General features: G+C 33.4%; 1 protein-coding gene across 1 annotated transcript; it reads left to right on the top strand.

Moving 5' to 3' along the window:
• The first annotated feature begins 900 nt into the window (after window positions 1-900).
• On the top strand, window positions 901-20,576 carry LOC138389658 (calcium-activated chloride channel regulator 1-like). Its single transcript, XM_069478162.1, has 14 exons — window positions 901-1,059; window positions 2,283-2,423; window positions 2,646-2,793; window positions 3,156-3,264; window positions 5,216-5,396; window positions 9,187-9,414; window positions 10,222-10,446; window positions 13,088-13,265; window positions 14,377-14,477; window positions 14,849-15,073; window positions 15,353-15,623; window positions 16,178-16,348; window positions 16,886-17,125; window positions 20,236-20,576. Exons 1-14 carry the CDS (start codon window positions 901-903, stop codon window positions 20,574-20,576), a joined length of 2,718 nt encoding a protein of 905 aa, XP_069334263.1.
• The last annotated feature ends 372 nt before the right edge of the window (window positions 20,577-20,948 follow it).

Raw genomic sequence — 20,948 nt, forward strand, 5'->3', positions numbered from 1 at the left:
CTTTGATCTGTAGCTGTTGCTTCTGTCACTCCCATCTTAAAGAAGGAAATATGCACCCTTACTTCACTGCCACTCCTACTCTAGTCCCTTTATTTCTTTCTTTTCTTTTCTTTTCTTTTTTTTTTTTTTTGAGACAGAGTCTCGCTTTGTTGCCCGGGCTAGAGTGAGTGCCGTGGCATCAGCCTAGCTCACAGAAACCTCAAACTCCTGGGCTTAAGCGATCCTACTGCCTCAGCCTCCTGAGTAGCTGAGACTACAGGCATGTGCCACATGCCTGGCTGATTTTTTCTATATATATTTTTAGTTGGCCAGATCATTTCTTTCTATTTTTAGTACAGACAGGGTCTCGCTCTTGCTCAGGCTGGTCTCGAACTCCTGACCTCGAGCGATCCACCCGCCTTGGCCTCCCAGAGTGCTAGGATTACAGGCGTGAGCCACCGCGCCCGGCCCTATTCTTTTTTTTTTTAAACAGGCTTTTTTCATCTGCTCTTTCCTGGTGCTTTTAATTTCAGTTCCTCCTCCCGCCATAGAGTGTTTCTCTCTAAACAGATCCTAGGGCTTAGAACACTAATACTATTTGATGGTGACTATGATGACAATGATGATCTCTCACCACTATGGTGACAACTACACAATGTATTAATAAAAGAATGGCTCAATTCAATGAATACTTAATGCCTCAGCTGCCTTAGAAAGTATGATAAATGTGTTCAGCATAATCCCCATTACTACCTAAAAACTAAATCTTTAGAATGAGTAAGATAAGGAAGTTCAGCAAGATATTTTAATAATTTACTGTATATGTATGCAAATATTTTGGTCTTGATTCAAATTCCTGAGTTAAGCAGATGCATAAATACCCTTCCTATATTTCCAAGAGATTTAATGTAACGTGCAAAAATGGGGTTCAGTGTGAATGTTATTCTGTTCTTAGCCTTATATCTCTTGCCCAGAGTGAAAAGCTCAATGGTAAGTTTGAGTAATAATGGATATGATGGCATTGTCATCGCAATTAACCCCAGTGTACCAGAGGATGAAAAACTGATTCAAAACATAAAGGTAAGAGAAAGTTTTATTATCCACATATTTTTATTTCACTAAGTATTTTCAGTTCATATTGCCTAGGCACATACACTCACACAGAGTTATAACTTTCCAAAATTGCTTGACAGTATTCATCACGTATGTAGCATTTCTCTAAACTATCAAAATTAGTATCTGCTTAGTTTAAGAATATTTTTATTATATATTAATACTACAAAGCTTCCTGCTAATGGATTATTAAAGGTCCAAACTACTAGTATTTTTTCAACTAGGTAAACTAACAGAAATACTTTAGAACGAGTGGAAAATTATTCTCAAATGTTATCTTTTAAAGTTACTTTTATAAAGTTCAAGTTACTAATCTACATTTAAGCCTTAGGAATTCATTATCTGATACAATTTTTCAGTTGTTGATATTTATTCAACCCTGGAAAATTTAAAAAATTATATGCATTTTATATTAAAGAAAATATTACATATTTAAAGTTGATTTATGTTCCTAATTTTATTTATATTAGTCAGTATAATAAAACACATATAATATACAGCATTTTAATATATACTATCTTCTTTAATCCTCCCAATATCCCTGTGAGGTGATCAAGAACAGGGTACTATCCTTATATAAATGAGGGAAGTTAAGTGATTTGTATGGTCTTACAGTAAGTAGCAAAACTGGGATTGCAAGCCAATAAGACCTATATATTTTTATTTTCATGAATTCTTGGTAAAACTTTGCCTTTTATGAACACATTCCATGTGAGAAGACAACTCGAAATAAATCTAGCAAAATTTTTTTCAACTAATGTCAAGTATAATAATCTACCAAGCTTTAAACTCCCAATTTATCTAAACAACCCATAAGCACCTCTGACTAAATAAGCAACTTGCCAACAGGGTCCCAGTCTTAATCACCTTTATAACTCACCTGGTATCATCTTCATTCCCATCTCCAACCCATAATGCTGATTGCAGGCCTGGACAGGTAAAAAACAGAAAGTTGATTTTTGAGCATATGAAACTGAGGAGTTTATAAACTGAAGAGATGTAGTAAAATTCAATCTGTTTTACAGTTAGTCTTTGCCACAATGTTTGGGGAAAGGAAGCTTAGATTTACTTCTTTTAGAGTGTGTGTGTGTGTGTGTGTGTGTGTCTGTGTATAGTTTGTGTGTGTATATATATCTTTACATTCATTTCACTGTGAAATTGTTACCACAAGGTATTTTTAATTTTGTCAGGAAATGGTAACTGAAGCTTCTACTTACCTGTTTCATGCCACCCAACGAAGAGCTTATTTCAGGAATGTAAGCATTTTAATTCCAATGACCTGGAAGTCAAAATCTGACTACTTAATGCCAAAACAAGAATCATATGACCAGGTAAGTTATTTAATCTAGCTCCTAAACTACTTCTTTGTTCCTGTGCTTTTTAAAAATAAATATTTGTAATATTTTTTAGTAATTTCTAATCACTAATTGAAGTAATTAAATCAGTAGTATAACTTTTCTTAATATATATGAAAAAAATTCTTGTTTCTAAAATCCCTTGTTTCTATTGCTCTTGGAATTTGTTCTTGTTCATTTGTTCTTTTGCTTTTTTAGGCAGATGTCATAATTGCTAATCCTTATCTGAAATATGGAGATGATCCCTATACACTTCAATATGGACAATGTGGAGAAAAAGGACAATATATACATTTTACCCCAAACTTCTTGCTGACTAATAATTTGCCTATGTATGGATCCCGAGGTAGGAATATCTATTTTATACTTCTGCTCTTATTTCCACTGGAAAAAAATAGCACTGTAATTAATGGTATTTTAAAGATTTAAGAAGAGAAAAATAGGTATTAAGTATTACCTTTATTTAGAAATATGCTAATTATGTTCAACCTAATTATATTTCTTTTTGTGCATGTGTGTTTAATAATAAAATGAGTCACTTATTGGCACTAACCCATTTCAACTTTTTTGGCCTAATGAAAGACATCAACTTCTGGAGTTCCTTGACTCAGTTAGGTTGGGGAGATCGGGTAGGTAGACTTAAAATATAAGGAAACCGTCTTCAAATATTATAATTATAAATTTTTAAGTGATAATATTCTCTTACAGGCAGAGTATTTGTTCATGAGTGGGCCCATCTCCGGTGGGGAGTATTCGATGAGTATAACATGGACCGGCCATTCTATATTTCCAGAAAGAACACTATTGAAGCAACAAGGTATTGTTGGACTGAACAAATCTGTTTTCAAAACTTTTCACTTATGCCTCTTTAATTTTCTATACTAGGCTAACAAAAGCTATCTCAAGTGGTTGAATATTCATACCATTAATTGCAATATCCAACCTGTTCCATTATCTATGTGCCTAATTAATTCTGCGGATTCCACAAAATCAATCAGGAATTGGAAATCATTTCAATATTCACAAGGATGGTACTAAAATTTGTTAAAGGTAGAGGAGAAAGGAAAAAGCTGTAGCCTAAACTCCAAGATATCTGAGATATCTCTTTTGTTCTGTTTAATTCATAACTTTTTAATGTAAATCTGTTTCACTGAAACCAATTAAGCTGCTAGACCTTTGTGGTAACCATAATGTTATACTTTTTATATAATCTTGAGCTTAAAAAGTATTTCTCAAAAGGATAAGTCAGTAAATTGATTTTTTAAGAAATATAATTCTGGGTGGATACAGACAGGCCCTATTTATGAATAGATGAGATGTTTAAACCTCTACGTTTAAAATACCAAACACATGGAGTATTTAAGGAGCATCGAAGAACAATGGAAATTAATGCAGCAAGAGATATGTCTTTGGAATAAAAAACGTTTTAGAGCAAAGAGAGCTGATAGAAAAATGCATCTCCCCATCTCCTTTGTGTTGTTCGCTTGATCCCCACTGAGGTGCCTTGGGTCTTTCATACAGACTGGGCTGTCAGCCTGGGACACTTATTCCTCCCACCCTCATCCCACACAACTCTTCCCTAACCCAATGACACCTGTTCATCTTTCAAGACTCAGTTTAAACATTTCTTCCCTAAATGTCTTTTCTCTCCCTCCATTTGGGGTAAGATAGCCTTGGGAGTGCTCCCACAGCAACATGTGTGGGCTCTTCTCACACTTAAATCACTGGGCAGCAACTGTCTACGTAACTTTATTTTCTCCACTACAATTTAAGATTCTTGAGGACAGTGATATTTTTTAACCCCTTGGCCTTGGGGCCGGCATAAATTAAAAGCTAAACAAAGAATGTATCAAACAAAAATTTTTGATAAATTGATAAAAAAATGAATGAATTTCCTTATAATTGGTCTTAAAAAGAAATATATTAGTAAAAACAAGTATGTAAGCATTTATTGAGCTCCTACTGTGTGCCAAGTTATTTGAGGCAGTGAAGTCTCATCATATGTAAGTTTAATTTTCAGGCTTACTCTGGAACTAAATCTCTTGGAAGATGTGACTCACTGTCTCCCTTAATCCTTGCAATACAAACAAATTTATTAAAGTGGATTAATGTTATGATGTTTAATATTAACACAGAATGGAAGTAAATCCTGCATATAAACACAAACTCTTTAGAATCCTTTACTCATACTCTGCCCCCCCATTCCCTGCTAAGGACTTGACAAATCATCTTTATCATAAAGATCAAATGGTTTTAATGCACAAGCATTTCCATGCAGGGTTTATTTTTATTTCTTCCTTCAGTCTAACTAACTGGTTCTCAAAATGTAAATTGCAAAATGCTGTAAATATAAAACTATGAATACCACATATGGAAATTTAAGAGGATTTTAAGCATAATGTTGACTCTTCCTTCCCCACTAAGAAGCAATTCCTCTGTATCTCTTAACTCATTTGATCTTTACGACATCCCTGTGAGTTAGGAACTATCATTTTTAGCTCAAAGTCACAAAGATAATAGATTTACTGATCACATCAATGAGCAGTGACTGTTTAAAAAATATAAACTGACAACTTTGTTCTTATTGAAATCAATGATAAATAGAGGTAGAACATTATTCCTACTTCTGTCAAAACATAATGTTTGGGTTACATGATGTATAGCAGTTGTCACTGAGGGAAAGATTTTAGGACGTTGGTCTTTATTCATGATTTGCCTAGTTTTCATATGTATACGTATTTATGTGTAATCTAATTCTTTCATCATAGATGTTCCACTCACATTACTGGTACTAATGTGGTTTTCAAGGAATGCAATGGGGGCAGCTGTATAACAAGGCCATGCCGACATGACTCACAGACAGGGCTGTATGAAGCAAAATGTACATTTATCCCAGACAAGTCCCAGACTGCAAAGGAATCCATAATGTTTATGCAAAATCTAGATTCTGTAAGTAACTTCTATCTCAACATTCTATAAGTACCACAAGGGAACCCTTGGGAAAAAATTAATTAGGGAAGCTAGATTTTCTACTATGAAAGTATGTGTACCAATAGAAAGGAAGGAAATTACTCAGACAATTAATTAAAGGCCATTTTCTCCAGTCCATGTCAGGGTATGTCTGGATATTATCCCATCCTTTCTTGTTAACCTTTTTCTTTTCTTTAGATGTATAGCACTCTACTCTTCTTATTAGAGTCAAACAATAAACTCTTAGAACATCCCTTCCCCCATTGACTTCTGTGGACTTGTATATAGAGCTACAATCTTATTTTTAATTCCTTTTCTAAGTGTTAGCCATACTACTTTTCTAAAGTAATTTATAATGTGACTTTGGAAAGGACTGACATTCTAGATTTTCCATTATCTTAACACTAAAAGCACACCAAGCTACTGCAAAGTGATATTGTGAAAACACATGACTATCTCCACAGAACACTTAAGGAAAAAAATTCTCAAGTACCAATGTGTCTAGCCAATTAAATAATAACAACACGGTAATGCTCCAAAGCTAATGTGTGACCTGAAATAGCTAGTTTAAATATATTAATATAAAGCTCAATGAATAAGAACAAGTACCTTGAAGTCAGATAGACTTGAAACTGAAAATCTGCCTGTCATTTTCAAGCTGTATCACTGTGGGCAAACTGCTAAATCTGAGATTTAGTTCTCTTACCTTTTAAATGGAAATTATAATACCTACTTCACATTCTCATTGGTGTTAGGTTTACAAGAGCTAATATAAAGTATTACCACAGTATTTAGCACAAACTGAGTACAAAATTAATTTTTAAAATTGATAAAATATTTGGAAAATAGCCAGTTGTCTCTTTCCCTGGGTAAGCCCAATCTTAATTAATGCAAACATACTATAATTATTGTAATTACCTAATGAAAGTTTCTAAACATGTAAAAAATATTTTAAAATATGAAACATATCAAAGTTGTCAAAAACAATAAAAATAAAATACATACCTCTATATAGTAAGACTAACTTTCTTAAGAGAAGCAAATTTTTATAACAACAAATACTTCCATAGACCTATCATCTCTTACAAAATTTAAAATTCTTTTGGAGCCTAGGGCATTAATGATGGAAGGCTTGAATAAAAATATAGACTTGATATTTCCTTCTAAAACTCTTAAACTAACTTGAGTTAGATATTTATGTAGAAATTGTTTTCCAGACAAAAAAACTCCCTCCCAGAAATATTTAACACATGATTTAGGAACTTTAACCTGCTGCATCTGGATCAACAAAGGCTGGTCAAAGAGTTCAGTATGCAAATAGATATCAAATCATGCAACACAAGAGGATAATCTGAATACTATATGTACTGTCTGTTCCAAACTATAAATTCCAAAAGCATTTGACTATAAGGAGATAACTCATGCCCTCTACCTGGAACATAAATAATAATGAAGATTATATAGCTGAAATATGAAGGGCAACTAATTATATAAGACATGGCTCAGAGATAAATACTGTACTTCAACCATGTATCTTGTCCAGAATAACACTAACTTCTAATTATCATAACATAAATTAAATATATTGCACAGCATCTGTACCCAAGGCATAAGCTCAGATCCAGGAGAGATATGATCTGAAATATTGAATATTTAAATCTATATTTCCTTCTCTTAACCTTAATTATTCCTACTGCATGATCAGCACTATGTTAGGAACTGGAAACACAGAAATAATCAAAGATAACTGTTCTTGAGGAATTCAGTTTAGCGAGAAAGGTAGAAATATTACAAAAAGTATCTATGTTATAATACAAATGAAGAAGAGATATAGAGATATGAACCAAGTGCAATGAGGGTGGCAAAAACATTATCCAAAGAGATGACTTTTGAGCTGGGATTTGAAAAAAAATAAATATGAATTTGCCAAAGCAGGAAGGGGAAGGGTATTTTATACAAAGAAACAGATTTACAAAAACAAAGACTGGAGTAAGGCAGGGAAGCCATGCATGATGGTGCAAGTTTAACATTGCCTAAATTATTTGCATCATGGTCATTAAAGATTTCAGCATTTATTAGAACAATTTGCAGGCACACAGCAGTAAAGGAACTTGAGAAAGGGGTGACTTTTTTAAATTTGCACAAAATGACCATCTGGGTTAGCAAAGTCCCCAATAAAAGTTTCTGGCATATTCTAAGGATAGAAAGAAATTCAGTGTGCTAGAAGCAAAGGCCATATAGTGAGCAAGAGGCAGGAAATGAGGTTGAAACAAGAAATGGGGGCCAGGTGTGGTGACTCACACCCGTAATCCTAGCACTCTGGGAGGCCGAGGCAGGAGGGTTTCTCGAGGTCAGGAGTTCAAGACCAGCCTGAGCAAGAGTGAGACCTCTGACTCTACTAAAAATAGAAAAATTAGCCGGGTGTGGTGGCGCATGCCTGTAGTTCCAGCTACTCGGAAAGCTGAGGCAGGAGGATCGCTTGAGCCCAGGAGTTTGAGGTTGCTAGGAGCTAGGCTGATGCCACAGCACTCTAGCTCGGGCAACAGAGTCAGATTTTGTCTTACGAAAAAAAAAAAAAAAAAAAACAAGAAATGGGGACCTACAAAGCTAAAAGTTTCGGTTTTATCCTCTCAGCTTTAGACTGGTGATATGATTAGCTTAATTCTTTCAGGAAGGTAATCCTAATTGTGAAGGATAGGCTGGAGTTGGATGATAGTGGAATGAGGGAGACCAGTTGGAAGGCCACGGCAACAGGCAGGTAAGAAACCTGAATAAAGGCAGTGGCAGTAGTAGAGGAAAGAGGGACCAGGTTTTGTAAGCACTTCATATCAGCAAGATGGTCATGAATCACCGCTTTGATTGAAAACTATATTTTTCTCCCATCCAATATAACCCCATTTGGAAGATGTAAACCAGAGCCATATCAGAAACAAACAAACAAAAACTCTTAAAACTTAGATCAAAAGTATACAAATTTAATAATTTAAGTTCTTTTAAATCTGAGTTTACATCTAAAGACTTGACATTGGGAGAGCATTAAAATAATGAAACAACACTACTAAACATATTTCTTACAAGCTGAGGATAACTTCAAGATGAATTCTACCCTAGTTTATGAGAACATTTTTCCACATTACTACATTTTCAAAACTTGGAGAACATTCGTAGATTCAATACTAATGAAATATTCATTGGAAAAATTAATGGATACAATTTACTACTTGCCACTAAAAAAGAGAAATAATTACATTTCCTCATTTTCTCCCTACACTTCCATAAGAGTATTATTTTATTTATGTCAAAATTCGCCACAACCAATAATAATCCACATTGTAGAATATCTATCCTCAAGTTTTTTGATCAACTATGAAGATGAGGAACAAACCTAGACAATTAAAGAAAGCCATTTTCTCTACTACACTTTTAGGGGACAGCTAGAAATTACCACAAACCTGTCCCTTTTTCTTTAAACTTAATTCAAGGGGCCTGAGGTCCCCAAGCATCTAGAAAAGAAAGTAAGAAATTATCTTGAGCCGTTATGACAGCTGCCACCAACCCCCACTAACATGATCTATCTGTTAAAAAACTTTACCAGTGCATATCGATAGTTTTACTCCTTCCACTCCATTCAAGTATGCAAAATGGATGTCAGAATGTTAGACTATGAAGTAATTTTTAATTGTCAGGTGATAAAATCTGTGGAGGACGTATATGGCAGTTAAGTGTTCACAAGTTATTGTAATCTTCTCTTCCAATTGATTTTTTTCAGGTAATTGAATTTTGTAGAGCAGAAACGCACAATATAGATGCTCCAAACCTACAAAACAAAATGTGCGATCACAAAAGCACATGGGATGTAATCATGGACTCTCATGATTTTCGGAATGTATCTCCCATGACAGGAACGAATCTACCACCTCGTCCTACAATTTCATTGCTCAAGTCCAAACAGCGAGTAGTCTGTTTAGTACTTGATAAATCTGGAAGCATGGGCATGGTAAGACAGTTTTTTGCCCCCTTAAATTAAGTGCTTAAGCTAATAGAAATATAAACTTAACCTTAGGTTTAGTTCTAGTCAGCTACTAACATACATATGTATTTATGTTCTAATAAATTTTAGTATAATGATTTTATATAGATAAGCACTAGAAGATAATATGCTAAAATAAAAATGTTATTATATTAAGATCATTGGATTATGGACAATTTTTTACTCCTTAACTTTTAGTTGTAACTAACTAGAAAAATTATAACTGAACAAAAAGAAAAAATGAAAATCATAAGTATGGCATTGAACGTGTATCATTTCAGTCTTTTTTTTACTAACGTAGTTCCTTTTCTTCCTCAAAAATGTGAATAAATTTTATGTAATGTTTTATAATCTGATTTTTTTACTTACTATACCTTAAATATTCCCCGTGTAAAAAAAAAATGATTCTATGGCATAATTTTAATGGCTTTATCACATATATATATCATAATTTAGTCCCCTACTGTTGAACATTTGGAAATTTTCAACTTAACAGAGTGCTGCAATGAACATCTTTGTATGTATTTTTTAAATGATTTCTTTAGGAAAAATTCCTGAATATAAAATATAAATAAAAAGGTATAGATTTTTAAAGCTTTTCCAAGTATAACATAACTGATTCTTTAAGATTTTCTTCAACTTTTTAAATAAAATGAAGTTAAATTTTAAAATACATCAATTAATTATTATCATGATCTATGGCCCATAAATCTGTTATTAATCTGTCAAGACTTGGTGAATCTCAGGAGTTGTTCATACATCTTTTTCTTACAGGAAGACCGTCTCTTTCGAATGAATCAAGCGGCAGAACTGTACTTGATTCAAATTATTGAAAAGGAATCCTTGGTCGGGATGGTCACATTTGACAGTATTGCTGAAATCCAAAATAATCTTACAAAAATAACTGATGATAACACTTACCAAAAGATCACTGCAAACCTGCCTCAAGTAGCTAGTGGTGGAACTTCAATTTGCAATGGACTCAAAGCAGGATTCCAGGTAAAATAAAGCTTTTTAAAGTATCATTTGCTATTTACTATTGCTTTTAATTTTGTCCAATTACCTTTGAACAAGGGCCATGAGTTCATGGGTCCCTCATTTAATAATACTGTGACCTGATCAAGTTAAATCATTTATGGGAAGAAAAAAATATCTTCTCCTACTTATCTATTGTTTAAGCTAGATCCTCTCTGAGTGTGGTTGTTCCACTGACATACTCCTGAGGTACTAAGTTGCACTGGAGAGTGGTTAAGTAAGCAGAAAAAAATCCAGTGTGTACACAATCATCATGATTTTATTGAGGAGCTCCCCATTTCTCTAGTACTCCCACAGTCTGAGCTTCAGTGAGCAGAAAATAATACTATTGAGGGGATTGTGGAAGAGGAAAATTAATAACATTTCTATATTATGAATAAAGAAAGCCCCAGTTCATCAAGTTAAATTGACATTTAAAAATCACAAGATAGAGGTAGCCCCTCAAGCAGTATAGTACCACACCCAACAAACACAGGTGGAAATTTAATTAAATCAAAATTATGAACTCAAAAAATTGGGAGCATCTTTTGAGCATTATTCCCACCTGCCTCCTGCATTCATTTTAATCCCTTTCCAACCTAAGTTAACCTTCATTTAAACCTATTTATTGCCATGCTTTAAGTCACAAAAACAGAAAACTACTTTCTTCACTGATCCTTTCCTTGTCTTAAAGTGGAGATTGCTACTCGTATCCTGGCCATTGATTAAAACCATCTGTTAACTTTTCTCAGGGTGTCTATTTGTCATAAAGCATATTGGTTTAGGCCGGGCGCGGTGGCTCATGCCTGTAATCCTAGCACTCTGGGAGGCCAAGGCGGGTGGATCGCTCGAGCTCAGGAGTTCAAGACCAGCCTGAGCAAGAGTGAGACCCCCATCTCTACTAAAAATAGAAAGAAATGATTTAGACAGCTAAAAATCTATATAGAAAAAATTAGCCGGGCATGGTGGCGCAAGCCTGTAGTCCCAGCTACTCGGGAGGCTGAGGCAGTAGGATTGCTTAAGCCCAGGAGTTTGAGGTTGCTGTGAGCTAGGCTGACGCCATGGCACTCACTCTAGCCCAGGCAACAAAGCGAGACTCTGTTTAAAAAAAAAAAAAAAAAAGGCATATTGGTTTAAAGAAGAAGGCAAGCTCTGAATGTAGACAAATCTGAGATCCTGGCTCTAATATTAATTAGCCAAATGACGTTTAGTAGGTAACTCAACTCACAAAGTCTATTTCCCCAACAGAGGTAAAGTGAGTATTATTAATAATAGTACCTATCTCATTCAATTGTGGGCGTTATGTAAGATAAGTAAATTCTTAAGAAAGGTTTACTATTATAATAATCATAAGTTTTTTTATACTTATCTATTCACTTCTAAAATACGGCAAGTACTGTACATTGGGAATATGTCAGCATGTTAGCACTTATTAGTTCATAAATTTTTTAAATATATTTTGATATATATCTTATGATATTTTGACCACAAAGTCTATTGCTAAATAGATTATGTCAAATCCATTCACAGCTATAAACAGCTCTTAATTACTTACATAATAAGCCATATCAATATATAAGCATTTACTTACAAAATTATAAAAATAATAGCTAACATTTATTGACCATATACTACATTATTGCCTATGCTAAATGCTTATATGCATGCATGATCTTATTTTTTCCTTACTATTACTTTGTGAATTGGGTAATACCATTATGCCCATTTTGCACATAAGGAAATGGAGGTTCAGAGTAATTAAATCTTTCTCAAGATTGTATAGTCAACAATTGGCAGAGGTGGGATTCAAAATCTGGTCATTCTGATTCTAAAGACCATACATTTAATCATTACACTAAGCTATCTATAAAACTCTATTATATACTATATAATATATGTGTATGTACTTTCATATATAGTCTTGAGAAAAACTAAACACTAGCTATTCTAGTTAACAAATGGCAGAGCTGGAATTTACTCTCAAGGTATCTAATGCCAAAGTTCTTAGCCAATACTCTTGGTAGAAGTCAGGAAAAGATGAAAAGAAAAAAGTATTCGTGGTAATTGACAAATTTATAAACTTTCTTCTTCATGGCAGGTAAAGGCTTTTTTTCCAGGAAATCCTGAGATTCTCCAGCAGTAATCAAATAAAATGCATTAAAAAACACATACCACATCATTTAACCTTGCACACCCACTTTTGGTCATGACTCTGAAAATGCTATCTAGTCTGCAGCCTTCCAGAACTGTCTGGGTCACTTGCCTCCACCCCAAGTATCCCCTGGGATAATAATAACAACGATAATAGCTAATATTCACCAAGCACTTACTATGTTCCAAGCATTGTTCTAAGTGCTTTATTTTTTCTCTCTTGGGTAGCAAGAGTATACCTGAAAGGAATAGAAGTGATAATATTCAAGCTTTGAAAACCTACAAGACCACTGTAAATTACACTCATTTCCATATGCCAACTCAGCCTAAAAGGACAATGCAAGAAGTTTTCTTTTGCTTACTCTGATGCAAAGGACAAAAGATTTTTCCAAGACTAAAGAACAGGTTTCATTCTTATTTTAAATATATTAAGATATGGCATTGTGTAATTAATAACCTGGCTTCTCACTATCAGGTCATTACCCAGAGTAACCAGAGTATTTCTGGTTCTGAAATCATATTACTAACAGATGGGGAAGACAATCAAATAAGCTCATGCTTTGAGGAGGTAAAACAAAGTGGTGCAATCATCCACACCATTGCTCTGGGACCTTCTGCTGCCAAAGAACTAGAGACTCTGTCAAACATGACAGGTAAACCTTTGGAATATAGTTTGGATAGAAAATAAATTTCTAGTCTCTCCCATTGCAGGGGCTCTTTCTCCTTAAACTTATAAAGCTGCTAAAAACATTTATCCTAAAAATTAATCTTTGTCCCTACCTTGTCAAATTCAAATTCTTTCCCCTTTCCACCACTTCTTTATATACCAGCTTTCTTCTAATATATTCAACATTTGCTGTCCTCATTCATTCCTTCCCCACTTTCTGCCAATATCACTAAAAAGAAACTTCTCTATGATTACTTAACTGCAAGTCTAAAATTATTGCTCAATTTCAGAATACCACTCAATCCCACAGTAGAGATTTAGACATCCCTCTTTTATAGACAAGGAAATGGAAACCCAAACAGTACAAATGATTTGTCCAAGGCCATAGAGTCCTAATTACCAATTCAGAACTCTTTCCATCATCCCGCCCTGCTTCCCGCCTCACCAAATCTTGTTAAATCTTAGTTTGGAATATTTCTGTATTTCCCCTTTCTATCCAGTCCTACTACCACTACTATTACAATCCACAGCTCGTGCCTAAGTTACTTCAATAACCTTCCAGCTGATCTTTCTGCCACTTATTAATTCAATAAATATGTATCGATGGCTGTATTTGTAGCAGTCGCTTGTGTTAATCCTTACTTTCTGCAATCTATTTTTTCCTAACTCCTTATACTCAACTAATCTCTCTCTTCATTAATTTCTATATTATTTATTTTCTGTACTTAATTAATTTTTACCTTATGCTAAGCAGCTGGCTCAGAAGAACTATCTTAAATTTCATTTTTATAACATCATTTAGTTCTTAGACCAGTTTTAGTAATGTGGGAGGACTTCCATTTGATGATTGATTGATATAAAAACAAATAATAAAATTTGGGCTTTTTTTTAGAGTTTCCTTCATTCTTATCTAACTTATTTTGAAGAAGGTTTTAGTTAATAGGATTACATCTGGGACACTGATATACTGAAAGTTCATAATGTTCTGGGAAATTCATCTTTTGTAAGTTTAAAAAGACATTTTAAAATAGATTTTAAAGCATACTGATGACAGCCCTATGGCAAATATAATTTTCCCATTTAAAATTCCATTTTAGGAGGACATCAGTTTTTTGCCAATAAAGATATAAATGGCCTTATTGATGCTTTCAGCAGAATTTCATCTAGAAGCGGCAACATCTCTCAGCAAGCTCTTCAGGTCAGTATATCAAAAAAATTCTTTGTTTTCTCACAGTTTTAATAAATTTCTATTATCCTAATTATTAACTCTGCTTTCTCTAATAAATAACTCTTTTGCCTAAGAATATTTCAGGTATGCAGAAGAAAAACATCCTTACTGAATTTGCTTTTCCATGACACAGTCACGTTTTCTTTTGAATTCTTCTATTTTTTATAATTATGTATGCTTTTTATTTGGAAAGTTCTTTAAAATAATCCTTAGTTATTTTAATTGAGATCTTAAAAACAAATTAAAATTACTCTAAACTGTAAACTGACTAAACTTAGAAATTCCATTACCTATAAAAATAAATGGGTTTTATGTGTTTGTTATTTTTATTTATACAACAGTTGGAAAGTAGAGCCTTGAATATTACAGGGAAGAAATGGATAAATGGTACAGTGCCTGTGGATAACACAGTTGGAAGTGACACTTTCTTTGTTGTCACATGGACAATACAAAAGCCAGAAATTCTTCTTCAAGATCCAAAAGGAAAAACATATAATATCTCAGATTTCGAAGAAGATCAACTAAATATTCGATCTGCCCGTCTTCAAATACCAGGTATTGCAGAGGTAGGTCTATTCTTTTTCTCTGTGCTTTCTTAATCAATTTCTATTTTAAAAAGATGAAAATAACACTGTCAATATTAAAACAATGACAGATCATCTGTCATAAAAAAGAAGTTAAATAAAATAATGAGGGATTCATATCCACACTATTTACTAGTTTGTAAAATCAGACATTAAAAATCATTATTATTACTCTGCTTACATTTCTAAATAATTTTATATTCCAAACAAGGAGTAGGAAAATATTACCAAAGCCCTCAAATAGATATTTTTGATTTTCAGACAGGCACTTGGATTTACAGCCTTCTAAATAAGCATGCCAAATCTCAATTGCTAACTGTGACAATGACCACACGAGCGAGAAGCCTTACCACACTCCCAGTAATTACAACTGCTCACATGAGTCAAAATACAGCTCATTACCCTAGCCCAATGATTGTTTATGCACGAGTCAGTCAAGGGTTTTTGCCTGTTCTGGGAAGCAATGTAACAGCCATTATAGAAACTGAAGATGGACATCAAGTGACATTGGAGCTCTGGGACAATGGTGCAGGTAATAAGAATCTGCATTGACTTCCACTAAACTTAAAATCCTCCTACAGTTCCACGACTTAGAAGTCAATATTTCCTATGTTTGCTAATGAATTGTACTTTAAAATAAATTAAATTTAATTTTAATGTTTTTAAAATTTTTTACTGAGTTATCTTGACAAGTCATAGCCACAAGCACATTTATCTTTTTTAAATTTTATGAACTTTACTTTTCCTATGAAAAAATGGACAGTTGTTCTCAATTTTCATTAATGTCAGTGTTCCACATGTGCTTTCTCCAGTTCAGTTATATTTTCCTTATTTTGATAAGCTTCTTTTATAAAATAATAGTAATAGTAACAACTAATATTAATTGAATGCCTACCATGAATCAAACTTTTCCAAAATCACAGAGTTAGCAAGTGGCCAAGCCAAAACTATTTGATTCCAGGGTTCATGTAATTAAAACACTGGCTATACTACATCCCAAATTATTAACATCACCAGTGCTCATAAACAGTTATGATTGTCATTTTTACTTTACTGTATAACTAATTATTACATTTCAATATCAAGGTGCTGATACTGTCAAGAATGATGGCATCTACTCAAGGTATTTTACAGAGTACCATGGAAATGGTAGATACAGTTTAAAAGTACATGCCCAGGCAAGAAAAAATGCAGCTAGGCTAAGTTTAAGACAACCACAGAACAAAGCTCTTTATATACCAGGCTATGTTGAAAATGGTAAGTAGCATTAAAATAGAAATGTGTCTATTGTTTAGGTAAATTGCATATGGCAAACATTGAAAATATAATGTCCTAAGGAAAACACAAGTATATAATGATATAATCATCTATATGTTTCAAAATCATATTCATATTAGTGGATCTAGAATAGACCTTTGTTTCTACATGTTTTGATCACATCCTCCTGAGTTCATTTGATTTACAATGAAAAAAAAAAGTTACTGAGTACCTGCCATATTGCAAGCACTGTGCTAGATGCTGGAGCTACAAAGGTAAATAAAACACAATCCTGGTCCTCCAAAGAATTTGCATCAAATAGTAGAGATGGATAGGTTAAAAGATAGTTTTAACATAGCATAATGTCTCCTCATGAATTTTAAAATGACATAAATAAAACAAGATTTTTTTCCACTAAAAGTTGTTACTTTTTCAATGTCTGCCATCAATATTAACCCTCTACAGCTTCAAGATCAGCTTACAAACTAAAGAACAGACATGACAATATGAAAAGTGATAACATTTTTTTTTTGGTAGGTAAAATTATACTGAACCCACCCAGACCTGAAGTCAAAGATGAAATGGCAGAAGCTGAAGTAGAAAACTTCAGTAGAGTAAGCTCTGGAGGGTCATTTACTGTATCAGGAGCGCCTCCTAATGGTAATCATACTCATGTGTTCCCACCTGGCAAAATTACAGACCTTGAGGCTAAGTTTAAAAGCGATCATATTCAACTTTCATGGACTGCCCCTGGCAAGGTCCTCGATAAAGGAAAAGGTAAGTTTGAGATTATGTTTTAAAATACACTAAAACAGCAGTCCCTACCTTTTGACACCAGGGAGCAGTTTCATGGAAGACAATTTTTCTGGACGGATGGATCTCACTCAGGCGGTGATGTGTGTGATGGGGAGGGGAGCGGCTGTAAATACAAAAGAAGTTTCACTCACTCGATGGCTGCTTTCTGTGCATTCTTTTCTCCCTCCCAAGGAAAAAGTTTTCAAGTATTTCTGTACTTGCACAATTTCATTCATTTATTAACCTTCTGTTGAGTGTTCACACTATTATGTTCCTAAGAGATAATCCCTACTCTCAACAGTCAATTGAGTACAGAAGATACACAAGTAAACATAAATTCAAACAGTATAATAAAATGTGCTGTTGTAAACAGAATGATACAGCAGCCCATGGGTAGGCCACAAACCTCTACTTGAGGATTGAGATCACAGGGAAACTATCCCTGACCTGAGTGGTGAAAGAATGAGAGTAGTTGGCCAAGTTAGGTGAAGGTGACCCACAGAGAGATGTTCATGTGCAGAGAAACTAATTTGTTTCAGAGGTTTGTTCATGGAGTTTGAATAAAGTTCAAGACCAAAATATCTCCATTATTCAAAGTTCCTAATAATAAATAATAAACTGCCCTAATTCCAGAAATCTTAAATTACTTCTATCTTTGCTTTAAATTTAACTGGATTCAATCAATATTTATTGAATGCCTACCACATTCCAATATTGAGTAGACTAGTAGAGTATTATAGGATAAAGCCAGTCTTGCTATTTTCCCTTTAAAGTGGGAAAATAAAAGCAATATGCAAAATAGACATACATAGTATCACAGAAATTGTCAGTGCTAAAACAGCAAGTATTCAGTATTCATTCTCCTGGGTTACAATAAAACCCTCATTGTATGCTCTCAAAATAAAATGCCTATTAATCTTTCACTCACTTTATAGCATTTTCAAATCTGTATTTCTTTTTAGCATTACTATATAAGCAGATAATCATTCAAAAGCCAGAGGAAACATAAAATAACCACAAACATATCTTTTTTATTTCACTGTTGAAAATTCTTGAATACATTCTGAAATTCTGAAATACATTATTTTCACAGAGTATGACCCCTAAACATATGGCAGAATTTTTTAAAAGTGAAAAATACCAATACTGCCACTGAAAAAGCCACAGAGGAAATTACTTAACGAAGTATTTACTTCTAAAATCAGTTCAGTAAAGACCAAGCCTTCAGTTCAAGACTGGGTTCATAATAAAAGTCTCTTATGCTAGTTAAAGGAACTAAAAGTAGGAATAATGTATCATATATGGGCACTGAGAGAGAAAACACATCACTATGTGTAACCACAAATGCCTAAAAATAGAGGTGGGATCTAATCTAATCTTCCTTTTTCCTGTGACAAATAGGAAAGGGTAATAGTAACCATCAAATGTTATCTACAGGCATTGAAAAAGTAAGGTAGCAGCAATTATCTTAAAGAATAAATGAACTTATATATAATCTCAAATGCAGCACTTAAATTCTCTGGGACACAATTTCTATGCTTGTCAAATATGCAAATTAGACTAGGTGACCTAGAAGTATTAAAACAAGTAGATATAATTCTAATATTTTATGATTCTCTAATTCCATCATTTTTGGTATCAACTTAACAACTATATTGTTGACCAATAAGTAATTAAGGAGATCAAATACATGCCCAACACAGTACCAGGTACCCTGGGTGATACAAAAGGAGTATAACACATAGGATATAATCAGAATGAAAAATTAAACCTCTACAAAACAATCTGGGAAACTCCATTCCATGCAATAGGAGTTCATGGAAGAGAGTCTTCAGGGTGAATGAAATACTTGAATAAGAAAGACTTCATGAGGTTGGGCCTTGAAGAATGAATATAATTTGCATACATAGGGAGAGGGAAGTGCATTGCAGGGAGAGAAGGAACCAAATAATATGATCAAGGTCAAGATAGCAAAATTTCACAATGGAATATTTGAATTAAAATAAGGGACTGATAGAAAGAAAGATAGATAGTAGACCCATCTAAATGGAACACAGAGTTTTGTGAAGAGTAATAGAATGGATTGATAAGACCTATTTATGGAGAAACTAAGTATTAAGCAAAGGGCCTGAAATTTTTTTTTAAAAAACATAGACACTGAAAATATCTTCAACATTTCATGAAAAATTTAAAATAAAGTTTTCACTTCAAAAAAGGACATTTGATGTTTTATCGTTCATTGCATTTCAGAATGTAAAAATATATTTTTATATTGATGACTCTGGTACAGAGTTCTAAAAGCAGTGTAGAACGAAACATTTATGTCATCATCATCCTTTCGTTTCTGGATAAAGTAATAGCAGTTATAATAGTTAATATTTCAAACATTTAGTAAACACTCACTAAATTGTGTTAAACACATTTCATGCATTATTATATATAATTCTCATCACTAGACTAGTAGGTGAGCAATAAATATTTGCTAAATGAATTGAATAACTGAATCTCTATTTTACAGATTAAAAACTAGAGATAAGAAAGGTTAAATAAATTTTGTTTTGTTACATAGCTAGAAAGTAGTAGAATTAGGGTGCTAATCAAGGTCTGCCTAGCTCCTGAGCACATGTTTTACTAGTACATATCCCAGTCTCTCTGCTTCCTTTTACTCTTTGTCCTTATCCCTGTTTCCCACCCTATTTATCTTCTATTGCTCCTTCTTTCAACTTAATGAGAAATAATACAGATATGGGGTACTGAATGTCTTCACTCTGCTGAAACATTATTGTGTTCCTTGTTCTAAATGAAAAAGTGGATTCAGCTCCTTCCATTACTCTTTCTAAAAACAAATCTAGATTCTTGGTTTTTAGCACTATATGATTTTGAGTTAAATTTTTCTGGGATTTTATAACTGTACATTAAAAACAATAACTGTTCACATATTTGTCCTTAAAATAAAGAAGATGGAATAATGGGATTTCTATATCTGAAACCTAGTGTGCATTTCTGATAAGCTCCCACATGTAAGGCAGTGTGGTGGCAGCAAGGCATCCTAGCGATTTTAATATTCATGAAGTTATCCATTTGCTTTCCAGCTGACAGATACATTATAAGAACAAGTAAGGATTTTCTGGTCCTCCAAGAAGATTTTGATAATGCTTCTTTAATAAATACTTCTGGTCTGATACCTAAGGCAGCTGGCTCAAGAGAAAATTTTGAATTTAAACCAGAACCTTCTAAAAGAGAAAATGGCACCAAATTCTATATTGCAATTCAAGCCATTGGTGAAGCCAATCTCACCTCAGAGGTTTCTAACATTGCACTAGCAACTAAGTTTATTCCTCCACAGGAACCCAGTGTCCCTGCTCTGGGTACCAATATTTCTGCAATCAGTTTGGCAGTTTTGGGATTAGCTGTTATTTTATCTATATTTTAAACTAGAAATTGTATTAGAACCAAAATTCAATGTTATACATATTTGGTAAACATTTATTGTCCATTATAAGACACTATAATATAAAAATGATGTATGAAGATTATAAATTTCCTAATTACTTGAGTTTATTAATACTAATTGAATTGCTAAATGTAAATCAAAATGAGTATACCATTTCCTGTCTTTGAACAATCTATTAATTTTTAATATGAAAAGAAGATGTATATTTGTACTTGTGAGCTTTTTGAGAAACATTTTCAGAGTGTGCTATACACTCATTCTGTATATTAACAAATTGAAATGTATCTAAGCCATTTGAAAAATATAAATATAGCAGCAAATGTTTTTATAGTACAATTTACTTGTATTCTA

Source organism: Eulemur rufifrons, chromosome 8 (genome assembly GCF_041146395.1).
Source record: "Eulemur rufifrons isolate Redbay chromosome 8, OSU_ERuf_1, whole genome shotgun sequence".
NCBI lineage: Eukaryota > Metazoa > Chordata > Mammalia > Primates > Lemuridae > Eulemur > Eulemur rufifrons.